Source organism: Spea bombifrons, chromosome 1 (genome assembly GCF_027358695.1).
Source record: "Spea bombifrons isolate aSpeBom1 chromosome 1, aSpeBom1.2.pri, whole genome shotgun sequence".
NCBI classification, from domain to species: domain Eukaryota; kingdom Metazoa; phylum Chordata; class Amphibia; order Anura; family Pelobatidae; genus Spea; species Spea bombifrons.
The window spans coordinates 118,338,430-118,357,248 of NC_071087.1; the positions used below are offsets into that span (position 1 = coordinate 118,338,430).

Sequence of the window (18,819 nt, forward strand, 5' to 3'; positions counted from 1 at the left end):
ATATGATATCCCGTGATGCTCGATTAATGTATTCTCTACTGGCATGGCGACGAGTGACATTATCACTCCCTGTACTAGAGAAAGAAAAAAAAACATTTTCCCTGATCTATCAGAGAAGTGCAGCGGGCTTCAAACACTAAAAAGAAACACAAGTTCCACAATACTACCCCACCACCAACCGACAAGTTTTCCAGAGACTGAACCTTCGTACAACCAACGTAGTTTTACCCCGGGTTTGAAAGAACACGCAGAGCTGTATTACGTCTCTAGCGTTTAGTACTCTACATGAGGGACTTTTGACGTCATTCAGAAGGCGCCGTTAGGAACCTTCATCGGCTCGAGCACTTTCGGTTTGTGGCGCGAGTCTCCTACCGGGGAAGTGAGAAACCATGAGTCTCCCTGGTGGATCCCCGCCTCCCAGCTATCTGCTAGTAAGGGGCAACGATGCTATACATATGGGATATGTTTAGGGGGTTAGGGAAGTACTCATTTTTTTTTGCTTGTTAACGTAAAGTAAACATACAGAATTAGTGCAGCTTTACTTTCGAACACCGTATACTGGAAAGCTAATTGGTAAGGTCTGCCCTGACCGTATTGTATCCTGTTAAAGACACGTTGGCTCGTTGGCTGTACTGGAGAGAGAGATCTACAACACACTTCTTGCTGCATAATGAAACTTTCTTGGGTACACAAGCAGTATACTCTGCTCTTGCACATGAAGGCAGTCATAGAGGGTCCTTTAAGTTCCAGACCTTTCTATTTTAAATTAACGTCACCTTTGTATTTAAATAACGCCATTTGCATTTGTGGAATATTCTAGTATAATCTAGTGTGCGATTCTCTTACAAAACGTTCATAACCTGGCTGTTCTGAACGGGTTTTTAATTTCCAGAAAGATTAAAGGGGCAGTTTACTGTCTCATGCAGTCACGCCAACAGTGAAGCCCTATTTAATAACTTTAATTTGCATTCTTTACCTGTACAAAGAACAAGTTTCTTAAAGCAGCTAAATGTGGGAGTATTTTCTGCGCATGCATGTGGGGATTTTGTTAGATCCACTGGAAATCTCACACGAGCCAGCGTTGGAGTTTGTTGGTGGTCGGTTTGTTGCACGGTGTAAAACAGGAGATGGATTTGGCCGAATAAATAACCTGCACGCCAAGGAGCTGACGTGATGGAAATAGGAGGATGATGAGACATCTGTCCTTTGGTTTGTAAGGGGGCAAACGTGACGATTTAAAGGGGACACTCAGCTGTTGAATGCTCCCTTTAAAGAAAAATGTTAAGCCTAAAGATATATATTAAATACTTATGATCCTGTTTTAGAAGTTAGAGCTTACATATTGTTTTTATTTTTTTTGCTGAGGTAGGTGTAGAATAGGTATACATTTCCCATCAGCATCAACCTCATACACAAGTAGAGGAAACCCTTTATACTCTGACTGTTACCTTTCCATCTGAGAATGCTGTGGTACAGAAGCAGTTGACTTTGGGTTGTTAACTGCATGGTTTAGGCATTGTTCTGTTCGGCATCTAATCATCCCGTTTCTTTTCAGGCCTCGCTTAAGGCAGATTGCGTCAACAAGCCTTTCATCCAGAGGTGTCAAGACCTTTATAGAGTCATTGAGGATTTTCCTGCCAAGGTAGTGGGATAATGCATTTTTCCAAGTTTTATTTATTTGACGTGAAACGTGATCAATGGCCGTCTAGCTAGACAGTTTTAATCCCAGTAATATATAAATCCTGTAACCTGTTCACATTATGCACATTACTCATGCCAGGATGGGTTTTGTGAAATTATATGATGGTTGACAATTACTATATGACACCCAACAGCCATAGATTGCACCACCCACCCACTTGCATGGTAAGGTGTGGGGTGATTAGTGGCAGTATTTGGACATTTAGTTTTTGGACAAAATTGCTGGCTGTTTAGCATTCTTTGATTTTGTGAGTGTTGCTAGAATCGATCCTCTTCAACTACCTCTTTCACAAATTGCTCTGAAAGGCACATACTAATCAATCTAAGACATCCTAATAGGTGGGCATCCTTGGTGACTGCCTAACTTTCTTGGCCCTGGTGTGATCTGTGTGGACAAACCAGTCCTTCATAAGAAACACTACATAGAAATCTCTGCAAAGAAACCCTTCACAAGTGCCATAGAAATGATCCTTTAACAAGAATGTTTTTTATAACAGATATCCTATCTTAGATGCCACAAACCAGTGTGTGATATTGCATGTAAAAAAGTTGTTTTCTAATCTATCATTTTTGTTTGTGTATAACTATATGTATAAATCAGAACTTGTTAGAGGGGAGGTGAGGGATGTGGTGGATAAATATGACATTGTGGTTGAATCTGTTATTAGGAGCTGCATGCAATCTTCCCATGGCTGGTAGAGACAATTTTTGGTAGCCTGGATGGCAGCATTATTGGATGGAACTTGCGTTGTTTGTATGAGAGTATAACTCCCCTTGAATTTCGCACTGTCTTAGAATTTCTGGACCCAAGGTAAGTATGCTTGTATAACATTGTTGTGGCAAAACCCATTTATATATTGCTTCTATATTGTTGTTATTATTGCTTATAGTGGCATAATGATGAAACTGGTGTACAAGCTACAGGCAGAAGAATACAGATATGATTTTCCTGTTTCATACCTTCCAGTAAGTGAGCCTCTGTCTAGTACATTGTAAAACCAGACACACAAGTAGGAGCTGGTACTTTATCATGTTTATTATTATTTTATTTTACCAGGGACCTGTCCGCTCATCTATACAGGAGAGAGTGCTGCCAGAATGTCCTTTATACCATAATAAGATTCAGTTCTCCTCCTCAGGTGGTGTTGGAATTAATCTTGCTTTGAGTATCCTTTGCAGTGGTATTGAGAAATAATGTAATGTGTAAAATATATGTATTTAATTATGGCCAGATTAACAGCTCAAGGGAGATGCTTTCTGTTATCTTTGTACATGAAAGGACTGTAGAAGGATCATGCAGCTCAACCACATCCCTTATCAATGAGAAGAAGAATTATGCACGCCCCTAGTACACCATTCACATACACTAGCTGGTATTTTTGTGGTCACTGAGCTTGTGGATCATCTTCAATCTAAGTGCTTGGTAGAAAAGAGGATCTGGGTGAATGCCTATTAACACCACTTCCCTCTGTTTTCATGCTTAGACATTTGTCTTCGCTGGGAGATGTAACCCTTTAATCATTATACATCCAGCTAGGGCTGCAACTAACGATTATTTTAATAATCGATTAGTTGGCCGATTATTTTGTCGATTAATCGGTTAATCGGATAAAAAAATACATTATTTTAAATTGAAGAAAAATTGCAATAAAAAACGTACAATTTACACTTTCATCTCTTTATTGCAATGGCCTCTCTCTATTCACCTTCTTATTTTACTGACATAATAATAAAAGCTACAAGAACCCAAACACAGTGCTTCTCAAACTAGGTTTTAATACAAAGTTATTAGTAAATATTAATTCACATGTTAACTATTTTTCATATTTAATAAAAACTGAGAAAAAAGCCTTGTTTAAATTTTTTTATTTACCAAACTGCCCCCAGTTATGCACATCTGACCCCCAGCTTGCCACTCTGCCCCCATATATGCCTTATACCTCTTATATGCCAGATTCCACTGTGCCCCCTGATATGCCACTGTGCCCCTGATATGCCTTATACGCCTTATATGCCAGTGATATGCAACTGAGCCCCCTGATATACCTTTTACCCCCAGATTTGTTTTATGCCCCCCTGATATGCCTAATATCGATATGTCTTATACCCCCTATATGCCCTAAAAATTCATAATACCCCCCATACACCACTATAACTCACCCATACACCACTCTGGCTCCTCCCCCTCCCATACACCACTCTGGCTCCTCCCCCCTCTCATACTCCACTCTGCCTCCTCCCCCCTCCCATACACCACTCTGCCTCCTCCCCCGCCCATACATCACTTTGGCTCCTCCCCTCCCATACATCACTTTGCCTCCTCCCCCTCCCATATACCACTCTGCCTCCTCCCCTCCCATACATCACTTTGGCTCCTCCCCCTCCCATGCTCCACTCTGCCTCCTCCCATACACCACTCTGGCTCCTCCCCCTCCCATACACCACTCTGGCTCCTCCCCCTCCCATACATCACGTTGGCTCCTCCCCCTCCCATACATCACTTTGCCTCCTCCCCCTCCCATACTCCACTCTGCCTCCTGTGAACCTCCGTTTCTGACAAGACACCAGGGAACCGGGTAGAGAGGCAGAGTGGCGTATGAGAGGGGGAGGAGCCAGAGTGATGTATTGGAGGGTGGCTCCCATACACCCCTCTGACTCCTCCCCCCTCCCATACACCGCTCTGCCTCTCTACCCGGCTCCGTTACTGAAGACACTTTCCCTGCAGCTTCATAGAAGCCACAGTGTAAGTGAAGGGCAGTAACGGAGTCTGTCTGTGCGATGCAGAGAGGATGATTCTCTGTCAGCCTGTGAGTGTCTGCATCGCACAGACAGACTCCATTACTCACCTTCACTTACACTGAGGCTTCTATGAAGCTGCAGGGAAAGTACCTTCAGTAACGGTGCCGGGTAGAGAGGCAGAGCGGTGTATGGGAGGGGGGAGGAGGCAGATGGGAGGGGGAGAGAGACGGAAGTGAGAGACCGGCCGACAGTGAGGGGAATCCAGGTCTCCTGCAGCGTTGCGGGGGATCTGGATTCCGGTGTTATAATCCGATCTCTGTTTGAGGTCGGATTATATAAGGAGAGGGGTTTTTCAGAGCATTTGCTCTGAAAAAACCCTCTTTTTATAATCGATAAAAATCGATCCGATTAATCGATAATGAAAATCGTTGACAACGATTTTCATTATCGATTATTATCGATTTTATCGATTAGTTGTTTCAGCCCTACATTCAGCTGTATGCTTCTGTAACTTCTTTTAAGGGGTGCTTCTGTTTTTCTCACTGCTGAATGTAAAATTCCCAGTATTGTACCTTAATTGTATGTGTTCAGATCCATTTGAATATTTCATGTTCAACTTTGCCATATGCCTCGTCACCCCAAAGGTACGTAAAACAATTGAAAATTAATGAAAATGTGTTTTCATATCTTAATAGTATTTATAACAATTGATGACATCATGTAAAAACGTATGAGTCATTTAAGGGGACATTTATAAAAACACAGACTTTAGCGCTAGATTGCTAGGAAAAGTTATGTGTCTTTATTCATTCTCCTATCATCCTGAGTACTGTTCTCCAGTAACAAGCTTGACATTACCCTCAGCTTTTTGGACGGCTACCAATCTGCCTGAAAAGCCATTTATTTTTTTCTATTGCCAATTGATATATCTTATATATTAAATGTACAGAAGACCCCAGATTTGTATCTTAAAACTAGTTGCATCTCTTCGTTGTCCTTTTGCCTTGCCTAGTGTTGAGAAAGACTATGCATTGCTACTTGGAACCTATGCTTTGCTTACACTAGCATTTTGGCTTTTCCAACCAGCATCCATGCTTATAGACCCCGTTTTTATATTGAAATATACAAAAATGTCAGTGCGTCTGACTGAAGCAAAGTGGTGGCCCTGTCAATACATTCATAACAATGGTGTTTATAGAAGCCTTATGGATAATTATTTGTATATAGGATATTTTCACAAATTTTAAATGAAAACTGACATTTTTGTGGCATATTTCATTTATGAATAGGACACAGAGTAATGTGTTCCGTGTAGGAGCGGAAATCTTACATATAGTTTTGCATTGGGCATCCTTAGTTCCTGCTCTTCCCAGATCAATAGCATGCTGTAAATTCACTGTTTGCTACAGTTCAGAATTACCCTTCAAAGCTGGACTTTTCCATCGCGCTTCTTGTTGGAAATAAAACCACGTTGAATGCTATTTACGTTGCATTCTGTGTTGTGTCTGACATCATCGACGGTGTTTCGATTTCCAGAAGGCTTTTCTGGGTTAATAAAACCAATTCCAAAATATTTTATATGTTTTAAGAGTCTCTTTAGCAGAAAAAGCTTCCTATGTTATGTGGCCTCTTTAGAAATTGAATAATAGGATAACTGTAGACGGGTAGTGCTGCTTTATTAATACCCCATACTGTTACCGTACAGCAAAGCATATAATAGTATCCACAAATTTGTCATATACAGAACACTCAAGGACATCACTTCAGCACCTCGGACAGTGCCTACTTCATCTTAGTAGACAAGTACTTGAAGTGGTTCCTTCCTATTGAGGGGAATGTCCCACCTCCCAACTTTTCCAACCCAGGAGGAGCTGTGCCTTCCCCTGCACCCAGGTAACACAACCAAGCCCGCTATGTCTGTTAGTCTTTGTATTCATATTTACCTCCTAAATTGCTTGAGATTTTCTTGTGCTAATGCCAAGCAAGAAGATTCACTGACAGTTTTAATTATGTTGTCTTAAAGATCTCCATCAATTCCATTCACTTCTTATGGTACCAACCCCAGCCTCCTGAAGAGACAAATTTGTCATCAACATCTGGTGAACGCTGACCCTGCAACACAGGAAATATGGAGATCGGAAACGTTACTGCAGGTGAATCTTTGAGCAGAGTTTGGCTGTTAACGATCAGCCATGACTAAAGGGCTTTGTTTTTCTGGGTCCTACCCTTACAGTCAGTACAGTTACAGGAAACTATGATATAAACACAATAAAGAAACTAAAAGATGAGAGCACAAGTAAGCTTTATATTTAAAAATATATACTTGTATCTGAATTTTCAGTTAAAGTAATACCTCGTCTCTAGTATTTACTACTCATTATACCTAGTAACATACTAGACTAATATTATAGGTAAAAGATAACTTTTAACTCAAGGTTTGGGATTCCTATAAAAACTAGCAGACGCAGAGAAGGACAGGTAATGGTGGTGTAAGATGGTACTGTAGAGCAGACACACCTATAGAGATAAAAGGAAGGCTTAGCAGGCTCAGAGTTAGAATCTAAAATGAACACAAACGATCTAATTGCAATTGTTTCCTCCAGGTCTTTGTGGAGATGTGGCTTCACCATTACTCTATGGAAATGTATCACAAGTTGCAGTCTCCACATGCCAAGGTAATAACCACAGTAAAGGCCTTACTTGCCTCAGTTAATGTCAGTGTTCCACAATAAGAGTCTGTGCAAAAAATGGCATCGTCACCGGGCCAAAATTCTTCTACAGCGATGTAAAAGACTCATTGCCAGTTACTGCAAACATTTGATTGCAGTTGTTGCCAAGGGTGCCACAACCAGGTAATAGGATTAGGGAGGCAATTGCTTTTTCACATGGGTGATATACTCTTTACTTAACACGATCACTTAAAACATAGGTTTTGTGTTTACTCACATTGTTTTTGTGTTATAATAGCTGCTTCACAGCCTTAGTAAATACTATTAAGTCCTATAAAACAGACCCAACATGGACGTCACGGCTTTCACACTGGCGGGAACGTTTGTTCAGATCAGGGTTTATATCATTCAAAAAGCCTGGGATCTCCTCTGTCAGCAATGTCTCTCTCTCTCTAAAAAGAGACCCCTTATTTGCCCCCAATCCAAAGTTAAAAATCCAGTAAGACTATTATAGTATGTAAGGGAGCATTTTCCTCTCTCATAAAATGAATAACCTATCTGTGCTAGAAAAAAAACTATATATAAACATGGAAAAGAACAAAGATATGTTAAAAATAGCAAAAAAAAAAAACACAAAACCCCTGTTCACAAAGAACATGCACTGTTTTAATACAATTAATTATTTGTTTGTTGATAGAAAATATTAATAGGTACTGTGACGGACTCGTCCCTTCAGACACACCGCTGTGGATCGTATACAGCCCAACCACCCGTTCCCCTGGAACCCAGTTTCTATGTTATACCCCTTTTTCCTATTTCCCCGAGCCAGAAGCTGCCCTGTGCCGCCCGCACCGCCAGGCCCAGTACCAGGACATACAGGTTCTACTTTTGGAACCTCTGGGGGCTAGAATATCCTCCTGCCCCACTATGTGTACCAGACAGGATTATCTCCACAGGGTGGCCAGGGCTCCTGCCTGACTATCGGTGGAAGATATCAGAGGCTAATCCCGTTATCTCCCCTATTGTTCCTGGGAGACCTGAATCCCCCAGCTAAAGGGGGCGGTTCTGTTACTCAGACGTCTCATTCTGTATGTTGATTATATGGATATATATACCTGTGCCTGTGTACAATAAAGCGTTCTTAATGTTATACCCTACACTGAGCCTCGGCTAGTGACTGGGAAACCGGGGAAAGTGTGTTGTCCCAGGCTAAGAGAGCACAAGATAGCGGAGGTAGTCGGTCGGACTAGCCAGCTCCGTTACAGGTACTTTTCTAAATACAGTTGTGATCAAAAGTTTGCATACCCTTGATGAATTGGTAATTTATGTACCATTTTAAAGAAAAATTAGTGAGCACGAAAAACGCGTTTCTTTTATTTCTTATGGAATTCATATTCAACTGTAGTTTATGATAGAATGGCACAAAACATGGCAACAAAGACAAAAATGAACTGACCCCTTTAGCATCAATGACAGCGTGCAGTCTTTTGTAATAGTTGTCTATGAGGCCCCAAATTCTTTCAGGTGTTAAAGCTGCCCATTCGTCACGGCAAAATGCCTCCAGCTCATGCAACGTCTTAGGTTGTCTTGCATGAAGCGCACGTCTGAGATCTCCCCAGAGTGGCTCGATGATATAATGGTCAGGAGACTGTGATGGCCACTCCAGAACCTTCACCTTTTTCTGCTGTAACCACTGGAGGGTCAACTTGGCCTTGTGCTTAGGGTCCAAGAGTATCCCATGCGCATCTTTTGTGCGGAAGAATGCAAATTGTCTGCCAGTGTTTTCTGATAACATCTTGCCATCAATTTTCACAAGATTCCCTGTGCCTTTAGAGCTCCCGCGCTCCCAAAACATCAGTGAGCCACCACCATGCTTCACAGTGTGGACGGTATTCTATTCACTATAGGGCTTGTTGACCCCTCTCCAAACATAGCGCTTATAGTTGTGACCAGAAGACTCTATTTCGGTCTTGTCACTCCAAGTCACAGTGTGACAGAAGCTGTGAGGTGTGTCAAGGTGTTGTCGGGAATATTGTTACCGGGCTTTTTTGTGGTGTTAGTGCAGTAAAGGCTTCTTTCTGGCAACTCCACCATGCAGCTAATTTTTCCTCAAGTATCGTCATATTGTGCTCTTTAAAACAACCACACCGTCTTTTTCAGAGCAGCCTGTACTTCTCCTGAGGTTACCTGTTTTTCTTATTATCCCAAACAATTCTTCTGGCAGTTGTGGCTCAAATCTTTCTTAGTCTGACCATGGCTTGGTATCAAAAGATCCTTTAATTTTCCACTTCTTAATAAGTGATTGAACAGTACTGACTAGGTCGTTTTCAAGGCTTTGGATATCTTTTTAAATCCTTTCCCATCTTTATAAAGTTCCATTACATTGTTAGGCTAGGTTTCCACTTGGGTTTTTGTCCTGCGTTTTTTTTCTTGATGAAAAACGCCAAGAAAACTGCCACTGCATTTTCCTGCGTTTTGGCGTTTTTTCTGGAGTTTTTTTCTGGCGTTTTAGCTTTCCTGTGGAAATTGCTTTTTTTGACCTTAGGCAGTTTTTCCAGCCTTTACAAGTTAGAAGTTTCACCCAGCTAAAAGGGATTAGGATAAATGGCAAGTATCTGCCCTCTCCTGATGTAATTTACTTGGTAGAGTTCTACTTAAACGCCCCGGTGGACCCTTTTGTCTCTTTTCTGTGGTTTGTAAGGCATGCTTTATTCCAAATGTCTGCTCCTCTAGGAAGATTGGCCCCAAATGATGGTGCAAATTGTTTGCTGTTGCTTTTGGCACGCAGGATCCAGTTAATGCGTCGCGTATGTTTGTTTGTAATGGCCTGTTTGTTCTAAATGGCATAAAATTCAATATGAACTTTTTGTGTGAAACTGTTTGTTTTCAGCCTATTTCTCGTAGGACACAGAGATACTGGGTCCATCCTTTGCATTGTAACTGTGGAAAAAAATGCCATAAAAAACGCCAAGGCAAAAAACCCACATGGGTTTTTCATGGCGTTTTTTCTCTCCCATTGACTTCTATTGGAGAAAAACGCCAAGATTTCCTTGCAAAAAACGCCAGAGTGTCAACATGCTGCGATTTTGAAAAACTGCCACAGAGCCCAAAAAAGCAGAAAAACGCCAAAAGAGGACTGAAAAAACGCCAAACAGAAAAACACCAAGTGGATATGGCATTGTGCGATTTCCTATTGAAGAACAGCTAACATCTGGCTGAATTGGCGTTTTTATGGGCGTTTTTAGCAAAAAAAAACAAGTGGAAACCTAGCCTTATGCAGGTCTTTTGACGGTTCTTTGTGCTTCCCATGGCTCAGTATCTAGCCTGCTCAGTGCATCAACAGAAGAGCTAACAAACCCATTGACTATTTATACACAGACACTAATTGCAATTTAAAAAGCCACAGGTGTGGAAAATTACTATTTAATTGCCATTTTAACGTGTGTGTGTGTCACCTTGTGTATCTGAAACAAGGCTAAACGTTTAGGGAGGGTATGAAAAACTTTTGATCAGGGCCATTTGGGTGATATGGGGGCCAAACTACTATGTGATAATAAATGGCTTCATATGATTACTAGCCTTAAATGAAATACTTTTTTTGCCTGCTGAGTCGTATTTTCAAAATCAGTGCCAACATTTCACAATTTCTGCCAGAGTATGCAAACATTTGAGCACAACTGTAGAGGACTCTGACTTAATGTCAAAAAAGAAAAGCAAATCTGTCATTTTTTCTTCTATCATTGATTGGTCTGGTAACAACCAAATCGTCTAAGATTTTTTTTTCTGCTAAGATGCTATCAGCATCTCTTTGTGGTGTGTCTCCTGTATTTAAATGTTGCTAAGCGGTAGGTTTTTACTGTGACTTTGTGACCATTTTATAGCTATTTATGAACATTTAGGCATTTAGTAGAAGAAGAATGTACTATTTTAATCAATCAATTAACACATAGCTGCCTTTTCTGTACACCTTTATTGTATCTTTTATGATTGGAGAACATTTCTTAATTTAAATTGGTTAGACATATAGAGGTAGGTATTCCCTTGTACTTGTACTTGATGTTGTGTATCTAGGATTGATGTGCATTTCATATTTCTGGTGATGCATAATGGATTCTAGAATATACGATTTACAAATAGTATAAAATAGTATTAGAAATATATTCATGAGAAAATTAGTCATTGCTTTCAGATGGCAAAATAGATTGAAATGTGCTCCTGAATATTGTAAAAATGTTTAGTAGTCTTAGGGGAATCTATTATTGTCCTTATCTTGGCCTGGATTGAAAGTTATGGAGTGGATATCTGGGAGAGGCACTGCTTTTGTATAGCAGATTCTGTGTCATGGTGTCTGTATTTACTTTGCTTACTGACTTGTCCGTTCTCTCACTCCATATCTTTGTTTTTTTGTTTCGTCCCTCTGTCCAACCTGTTGGGTCCTGTGTGTCTCAGCTGGAAGCTCTTCACAGCCGACTCAGTTTGTCCAGTTATCAGCACATTTATCCTGTACTGCCTGCCAACTTCCATTCATACCAAGTACTTCCAGCACTGTGGGACACACTTGTGTGTTTTTAAATTATTTCTGAATTTAAAGTGTTGTGGCTTCTTCTGTCTTACCTCTTACCTCATCTTAGCTACCTCTGTACATTGTAATGAATGTGCTGGCATGTCAGAGCCACGAGGCTGCTGTAATATAACACTTTTACTGCTTTTTATATATTTCCTAAAACATATTTGCTTTGGATATGCTTGTGGTGTTCATGCTGTAGCTCTAACTCGTAGAAGTGCATAATGCCCTCCTGGTGACTTGGGTGCATCACATGATCTGGGGTGCATCACATGACTGCTGGCTGTGTGATTGGCTAAACCCCTGGATGAGACGTTATATCACTCTGGCTGGACAGACTTCTAATATATCGTATAACAGGAAAAGGTGCATTCACCCTCCTTAAAGCTTTACATATTTGATAGAAGCTAAATTGTAATTTTGTATTTTAGCCTTTAATATTTACAAATTGGGGAAGTTTTTGAACATTACTTTTTTTTTTACCGATTAAACACCTAATTTTTACAGATGGCACCTAACCGGTAGCAGAAATCCTAAGTAAAATTACATAAATCCCCCCCCCCTTAAAACAACAAAATATTTGTGTAAACAAGCGAGAGACAAATCAGTGTCAAAGAAACACATAGCAAAACCACTAAAAACGTGTAAAGCAGTCTTGACCCTTAAGGGGGGGTAAACACCTGGAAGGTCCTGTGGTAAAATATGCTGGTAATTGTATAGGTTTCTGTGTTTCCGTCCTTGTTTTTATTCTTGTATTTTGTTTATCTAAAGTTTTCCACACACACACATTATCTCTTTCTCTCTATATCTATATTTGACCCTCCTTTGGAATGTCCGATATAACTTAGTGGTACCAGTGATTGTTCTTGGAGTGGTGAGGTCAACTGTTTGGTTCAGGTGCGGTAGCCAGAATGCTGGTTTTGTCTGCCTTTTGTGAAATTATATTTATGATTTTGTTCGTAAAGCCTTTTTGAACTTGCTGTGAAAGGGTGAATGCTATCTTTTATCCACATAATGATTTTCAGGCACCTGCTTCGGCCTTTTTTGCTTTACAAGCTTTGATCTGCTGAGGCTTTCTTGTTTACGCTCTGTGCTGCAGTGTGTCCTGAGCTTGCAGGTTCCTACTTGTAAGATGTCAGCAAACATCCCTAACTCTGTGCCCTTGTTATCTCCAATGACAGGAATCATTCCAGCCCACAGAAGAGCATGTTCTGGTGGTGAGGCTTTTTGTGAAACATCTGCATACGTTCACCAATAGTCTGAGGCCAGAGCAGGCATCTCCTTCCACCCACTCTCACACAGCCAGTCCCTTGGAGGAGCTGAAAAGGTGAATACATAAAGTTACCGCTAGCATCCTTAACTGATATATATACCTTTTTAAGTCTTCCTAGGCACTCACGGTGTCTAGTAAGACCGCTAGTCTCAAAACTCCTGTAAAATTTGCTTGTGTCTTTTTCTTCTTGACCTCCTTGTTCTAACTTCATTTATTAGGGTGGTCATGCCTCGATTTGTTCAGCAGAAACTCTACATCTTCTTGCAGCACTGTTTTGGCCATTGGCCACTCGATGCCTCCTTCAGAGCTGTAAGTCTTGCATCCTATAATTGTAGACTGTGCTAGGGCATATAAAATACCTTCAGTCTTACTGAGCTCTTTGCCGTGGAACTATCACATTGTAGCTGTCTTAAAAGAGCTGTATTCCAATACAGGTCCTCGAGATGTGGCTGAGCTATGTGCAGCCTTGGCGGTATATTCCTGAGAGGTATATCCCTGTCAGCAATGAACCACAGAATCGCTGCGTATCTGACAAATGGTGAGTATTCAGTAATTAAAAAAAAAAAAAAAAAAAATGGATGCAATGTATGTTGCTATTTTATTAGAGTGAAATTTTCTGTTGTGTGTTTCAGATTTCAAACTGAAAAAAATATCTAAATAATAAAAATCAAAAAATATATATTTATTTCCAGATAGGTATCAAAACACTTTTGATATGTGACTAAAAATAAGTGTGGAGCACTCAACTAGATATTGAACCATTTTGAAATGTGCACTTTTATTTTTAGTCGCATATCAAGTGTTTTGATACCCATGTGAAAAAAAATGATCCCCTTTTTGGTGTAGTTAAATAAGTGTGCTTTTTAGTCTTTTACTAATCATAAATTTCAAATGATTAACTTTCTCTACTTATCATAATTTTGTTTATTCAAAAAGAGTAGACCGATTGCTCAGTGTATTAGTGGACCTTAGCTTTTTATAGTGCCATCTGAGAGAAAAAAGTTAAGATTTTTGAAAATTTACATTTTCTGAAGCATGTGAAAGCATGAGCCATTTTCTATAAAATGATTTCGTCTACAATCCGAAAGTTCCGGATTCAAGTATCAGCGAGGTTGTTAATATTTTCTTTATACTTTATTTTTTTTATATATTTTTTTCTAAACTCATATGGTAAAATTAAATTATTTTTTCAATTTTTGGCTTAAAATATGATGAAAATCATGCTACCTTCAGTTTTTGAAAAATCTAAATTCCGAAGAAATTTAACGTTCGAAAAAAAAAATAAATTATTAATTTGCAGCCAACTTCATTGCTTACAAATTCCATATATAAAAATCAGATGTAATTTTGTTAATATGTTGTAATTGTTTAATGCTGCAAATAATTGAAACTGGCATTGTCATTGTGATTAAGTAACTATGGGAAATTTCAGAACGCTAGCTGGCTAGTACGTGAGTGAAACATTGCCTACAAAATTTTGACCAGGCAAATGAAGTTTAATAAAAGTGTGTAACAAAAAATATAGCGCAGGGCAGTGTACAAATATTGATTTTATTTTTTTGTTAAGTGTTTAATCTGCTGTCCTGCATGCATTTAGAATTTTGTGCATTCTTTTGTACGTTAGCACACATACTGAACTGAATATGAACTGACGTTTTGGGTGAGTTGCAAGTAATGAATGAAGTGTATCTTCATATGTTTCTCAACAGGGCACCCTTTGTGCAGGAAAACCTGCTCGTATATACCAAACTCTTCCTTCGTTTCATAAACCGTGCTCTCCGTACTGACCTGGTTAGCCCTAAAAATGCGCTGATGCTGTTTAGAGTAGCAAAAGTATTCTCCCAGCCCAAGCTGCCAGAAATGATTCAGAAAGGTAAGCACTGCGTAACCTGGATGTACTAAAGGTTTTTCCAAGGACTTTGCTCATTTTAACAGTTTTATAACTAAATGCTGAATTAGTAATAGAATTTCTGTTACTAAAGAAGCAAAGCATCTGAAAATCCATATAAAACCATAACTTTTTATCACAAATACCCCTAAAACAAATGAATAAACTGGTAATTATTGCAATGCATGGATACTGGTAGTGAGAAACACAAAAGGGTTAAAATCCCACTGATGCATACGACACACATTCAGTCATTTAACTAACTTATTGTCAGGCCAAACCACTTATAACTAGTGATTGGTAATGCCAAAAGAATTGGGATTTCTACTCTCTAATTTAAGTCGCTGAGGTGGTAGCCCACGGGTTAAAGAAAGTCAAAGTGCACCAGTGTTAGATTAAAAGGAAATTAATGCACATAGTTAATTACTGCAGGTAACCACTAGACGATCATTCTCACGCTGAGAACATCTCTGTACTTGTGTGTTCGTTAATTTCATTTGCATGTGAGTATGAGTTATTTGTATCCCGTGGAAGAGATGTTTATACTGCTCCTCTCTTGCTATTCAGAAGATAATAATAGTAGTAGAATAGTAGACACCAGTACAGACAAAACTATGACGTTTAGGTTATGCACATTCATTCATGTATATTTACGAGGCATGATGATGTTGGGTACTAAGTTATTTACTTTACGTCCTTGATTCGTAGGGGAGCAGCTGTTTTTGGAACCAGAGCATGTCGGACCTCAACGGCAGCACCGGCTTCTTATGTCGCCAAGTCTTGGTGGCAGTTTTCTCTCCTCGTGGCAGCCACCGATTACAGATGCCTCATTCAAGGTGAAGAACCACGTGTACAGCTTGGAGGGGCAGGATTACCAATACGTGCAGATGTTTGGCAGCGATTCACGCAATTTGGTAAGTGTGTGGAGCACGTGATTTGGATGAGTCTTAATCTTTTGGTCCAATACGATTTCCATGATTTTTTTTTTTTTTTTAACATTCAATACTGAATACTAAACTACATTCAATACTTCAATAGTCACGTTTGTGAGATACTGTATGTAGTACAGAACCACACATGAATCATTGCAAATCTTTAAGCCTGATAGTTGGCAGCATAATGTAGTTCAGGTGTTTGCTATTAAATGACTCTTATTACACTTGTTCATTCTGTCAGGTTCTCCGACTCGCCCAGATGATTGTGCAAGCGAAACAGACTGCCAAATCTATCTCTGACCAGTCGCCGGATGCTGGGGGAAACCAGTCCTTCCTATCCTGGTTCGGGTTGAACACTTCAGAACTGAACAATTCCTACATTGCAAATGACGTGGATGAAATTGGACATGACAGTGTTAGGAAGACTGATGAGCACTTGGAGAAGGCCCTGGAATATCTCTGTCAGATATTTAGGGTGAGCTCTGGGGGAGATTCACAAAACAATTATAAAATGCAACCCATGTACTTTCTAGCCACAGGAATTGTAAAACAACATGTCCTCAGGAGTTTATAATAACCCCTAAGCAATTTGCCAAGGTCCAAGTAAGGTTGAGTTTACACAAAACTGAAAATAATTGGCAATCATTCATTTGGGAGTTGGCATTGATTTATTCTTTTTGTTTTCAGCTTAACTCTACTCAGCTGAGCCAGATGTCAGTGAGCTTTGGGACATCAAGGGATGAAAATGGGAGGAAGCAGCTACCAGATTGTGTAATGAGTGAGGATGGGGTAGTTCTGACTCCTTTGGGCAGGTACCAGGTAAGGAGGAACCCTTATTGTCAAGTTTACATGTGTGCATCATTTCATTATGGAATAACTAACCATTACCTGAGAACCTGAAACTGCTCCACAAACTTGGATTCAATGAATCCAAGAAGAATAAAAAATCCACCAGCCTTCTGCTGCCATTCACTTTTAAATGCTGTTACTGTAACACTATTCTTGTGAACTCTTCTCTTTACAATCTCCTTATTACTTGGGTAACTGCTAATTACACTAACTATTAATGATGCCTGATTTCAGATAATAAATGGACTACGCAAGTTTGACATAGAATACAATGGTGACCCAGAACTGCAGCCAATCCGTAGCTTTGAGAATGCTACAATGGTGCGCCTCCTGTACAGGCTGTCATGCTCACTAAATGAGCGGGTAAGATATAAGGGAGAAGTCTTTGCTGTTAGTAGGATGTATGAACTGTATTATTTATGAACTTCGGAAACTATTTGTTTTGGTGGGCATACTTGTATGGCTGGTGCATGTTGCTGGCATCCCATTCTTGTGAATGTAAGGAAGGTCCACCTTCATAATAGATGAGGAGAACCTTATCGGGCAATGAAATTCAGTCTTTTTTTTTTCCTCTCCATTCAGTTTTCAGACAAAATGGGTTCTCTGTGTGCACGTGGGGACTTTCTGGGAAAGTTTTGTCGGTACCATCTAGTCAGTAGCCCGCCGAAACGCAGACTGACCCCGATTACATCGCACCGATGCTCTGTGCCGCCAACCCCCAAAATTCGCCTCCGCTTCCTGGCCAACTACCGGATCCTGCTTTACTTGCTTTTGTTGTATATCCTTCGTGTGATGCTATCAATGGGTCCTGTGAGCTATACGTTCTGTCTTCTGATTGGTTACTTGCTGTATGCAACTGCTATGACTGTTATTACAGAAAGTTGGAGGTCACACCAGGACTGATGCAGACGTGTTTTTTTTTTCTTTGTTTTTTAACGTCTTTTAATGCGATATAGCTCCTGATTGAAATAATTAAATAGCTTCATTTTGTTTTCATTTCATCGTGCATTATAGTGTTTTTTTAAATTCTGTGTAAAATGTACTTTTATATGCAAATTATAAGTTATATTGTTCAACTTTGTTTTTGTATTGGTTAATATTATTTTCCTAAGAAAAAAAAATACTTGTATTGAGCATTGATACAAGGCAGACATCTTATTCCCAGCTCCATTTTCCATTTATTACATGGAGTGGATTGTTTGCACCTAAAGAAATTCATCCAGGCAGATACAAGTTGCCAGAGGCAAATACTTTCTTCAATGCTGGATTAAAAGCATCACAGGGTGCTATACAGCATGGTTCACATTACTCCTGGATGCCATCATGAGAAGTTTTTATTAACAAAATGTAGAATTCCAGAAAAAGATAAAAAAACATACAGTATAAATAAACCTAGCGTTTCTGTACACATTTTAGAGATGTAAATTCATGAAAATATAGCGGCCTGATTTTATTCAAGTACAAAAGCACATTAATACATGATACCTGCTATCTTTGAAGGATGAACTGTCTGTATCCATTATTGTTTATTCCTCGGCTAAAAAGAAAAAACAGTTTTGCGAACAAATATCTCCCTATTACTCCATGTACTTAACCAACAACTTGCTATATAGTTTGGACGGCTGAGCATCCACGGTCATGTGTCTTTAGATAACGTGCTGCTCGTTCCAGCACAAGGAAATAAAGTACAAGCAATCGAAGTGGGAAGTTACTATAGCAACCAGGCAATGAAAGTGGGGATAGGGTAACGGATTGAAACTATTGACATGGAAGTAGCTACGTTTTCTAATTTGCAATGTGTATGTAAATTAAGTAAAGTGACAGCAATGCTCATCAATATATTTCACTCATTAGGTAAGGCTAATACTGCAGTTATTTGTCACCAGGTGCTTGTTTCTGGGCCACATGTGCAGTAACTGGTCCTCATCTGGGATGCCTCCACATACTTACTGGCCCCAAGATCATATGTACTCAGGTGTATGCAGCCCTGGTTTAGGGAATGAGTGAGTTGTAAATTTCACTTCCCTACATCCTAGCGCTTTGGCCTGGAAAGGGACCACAGTGGAGAAGATGATCCAGTCATGAGAGAAAATAAAGTAGGGCAGGATGTTTTAAGCTCCCTCTTAAATTGTCTTGCCACCTCAAGAAATATAGAATTTGATGCAGATAAGAACCTATTTGGCTCATCTATACAAGAATAT

At 39.8% G+C, this 18,819-nt stretch overlaps 1 protein-coding gene across 3 annotated transcripts; it reads left to right on the forward strand.

The window, feature by feature from the left end:
• Positions 1-308: 308 nt before the first annotated feature.
• Positions 309-17,699, forward strand: SMPD4 (sphingomyelin phosphodiesterase 4). 3 transcript variants are annotated; one of them, XM_053470460.1, is made up of 19 exons: positions 309-431; positions 1,556-1,642; positions 2,370-2,512; positions 2,592-2,667; positions 2,759-2,867; positions 5,032-5,084; positions 6,185-6,333; positions 6,464-6,593; positions 7,044-7,115; positions 11,559-11,669; positions 12,855-13,000; positions 13,165-13,255; positions 13,381-13,484; positions 14,656-14,819; positions 15,543-15,748; positions 16,011-16,244; positions 16,457-16,588; positions 16,853-16,981; positions 17,201-17,699. In XM_053470460.1, the coding sequence occupies exons 1-19, from the start codon at positions 390-392 to the stop codon at positions 17,519-17,521; spliced, it is 2,499 nt and encodes an 832-aa protein (XP_053326435.1). In that variant the 5' UTR covers positions 309-389; the 3' UTR covers positions 17,522-17,699. The 3 variants fall into 3 exon arrangements, with proteins under 3 accessions (XP_053326435.1, XP_053326443.1, XP_053326451.1); XM_053470468.1 differs by having other exon boundaries at positions 364-431; positions 11,559-11,642; XM_053470476.1 differs by lacking the exon at positions 11,559-11,669 and having other exon boundaries at positions 364-431.
• The last annotated feature ends 1,120 nt before the right edge of the window (positions 17,700-18,819 follow it).

What these genes read in the sequence shown, in the direction of transcription:
- SMPD4 (XM_053470460.1), top strand. Translation starts at nt 390, where the DNA reads ATGAGTCTCCCTGGTGGATCCCCGCCTCCCAGCTATCTGCTA. An exon ending in TTCCTGTTTCATACCTTCCA is followed by an intron (nt 2,668 to 2,758) that starts GTAAGTGAGCCT and finishes TTATTTTACCAG; the next exon opens with GGACCTGTCCGCTCATCTAT. An exon ending in TATGCCTCGTCACCCCAAAG is followed by an intron (nt 5,085 to 6,184) that starts GTACGTAAAACA and finishes TGTCATATACAG; the next exon opens with AACACTCAAGGACATCACTT.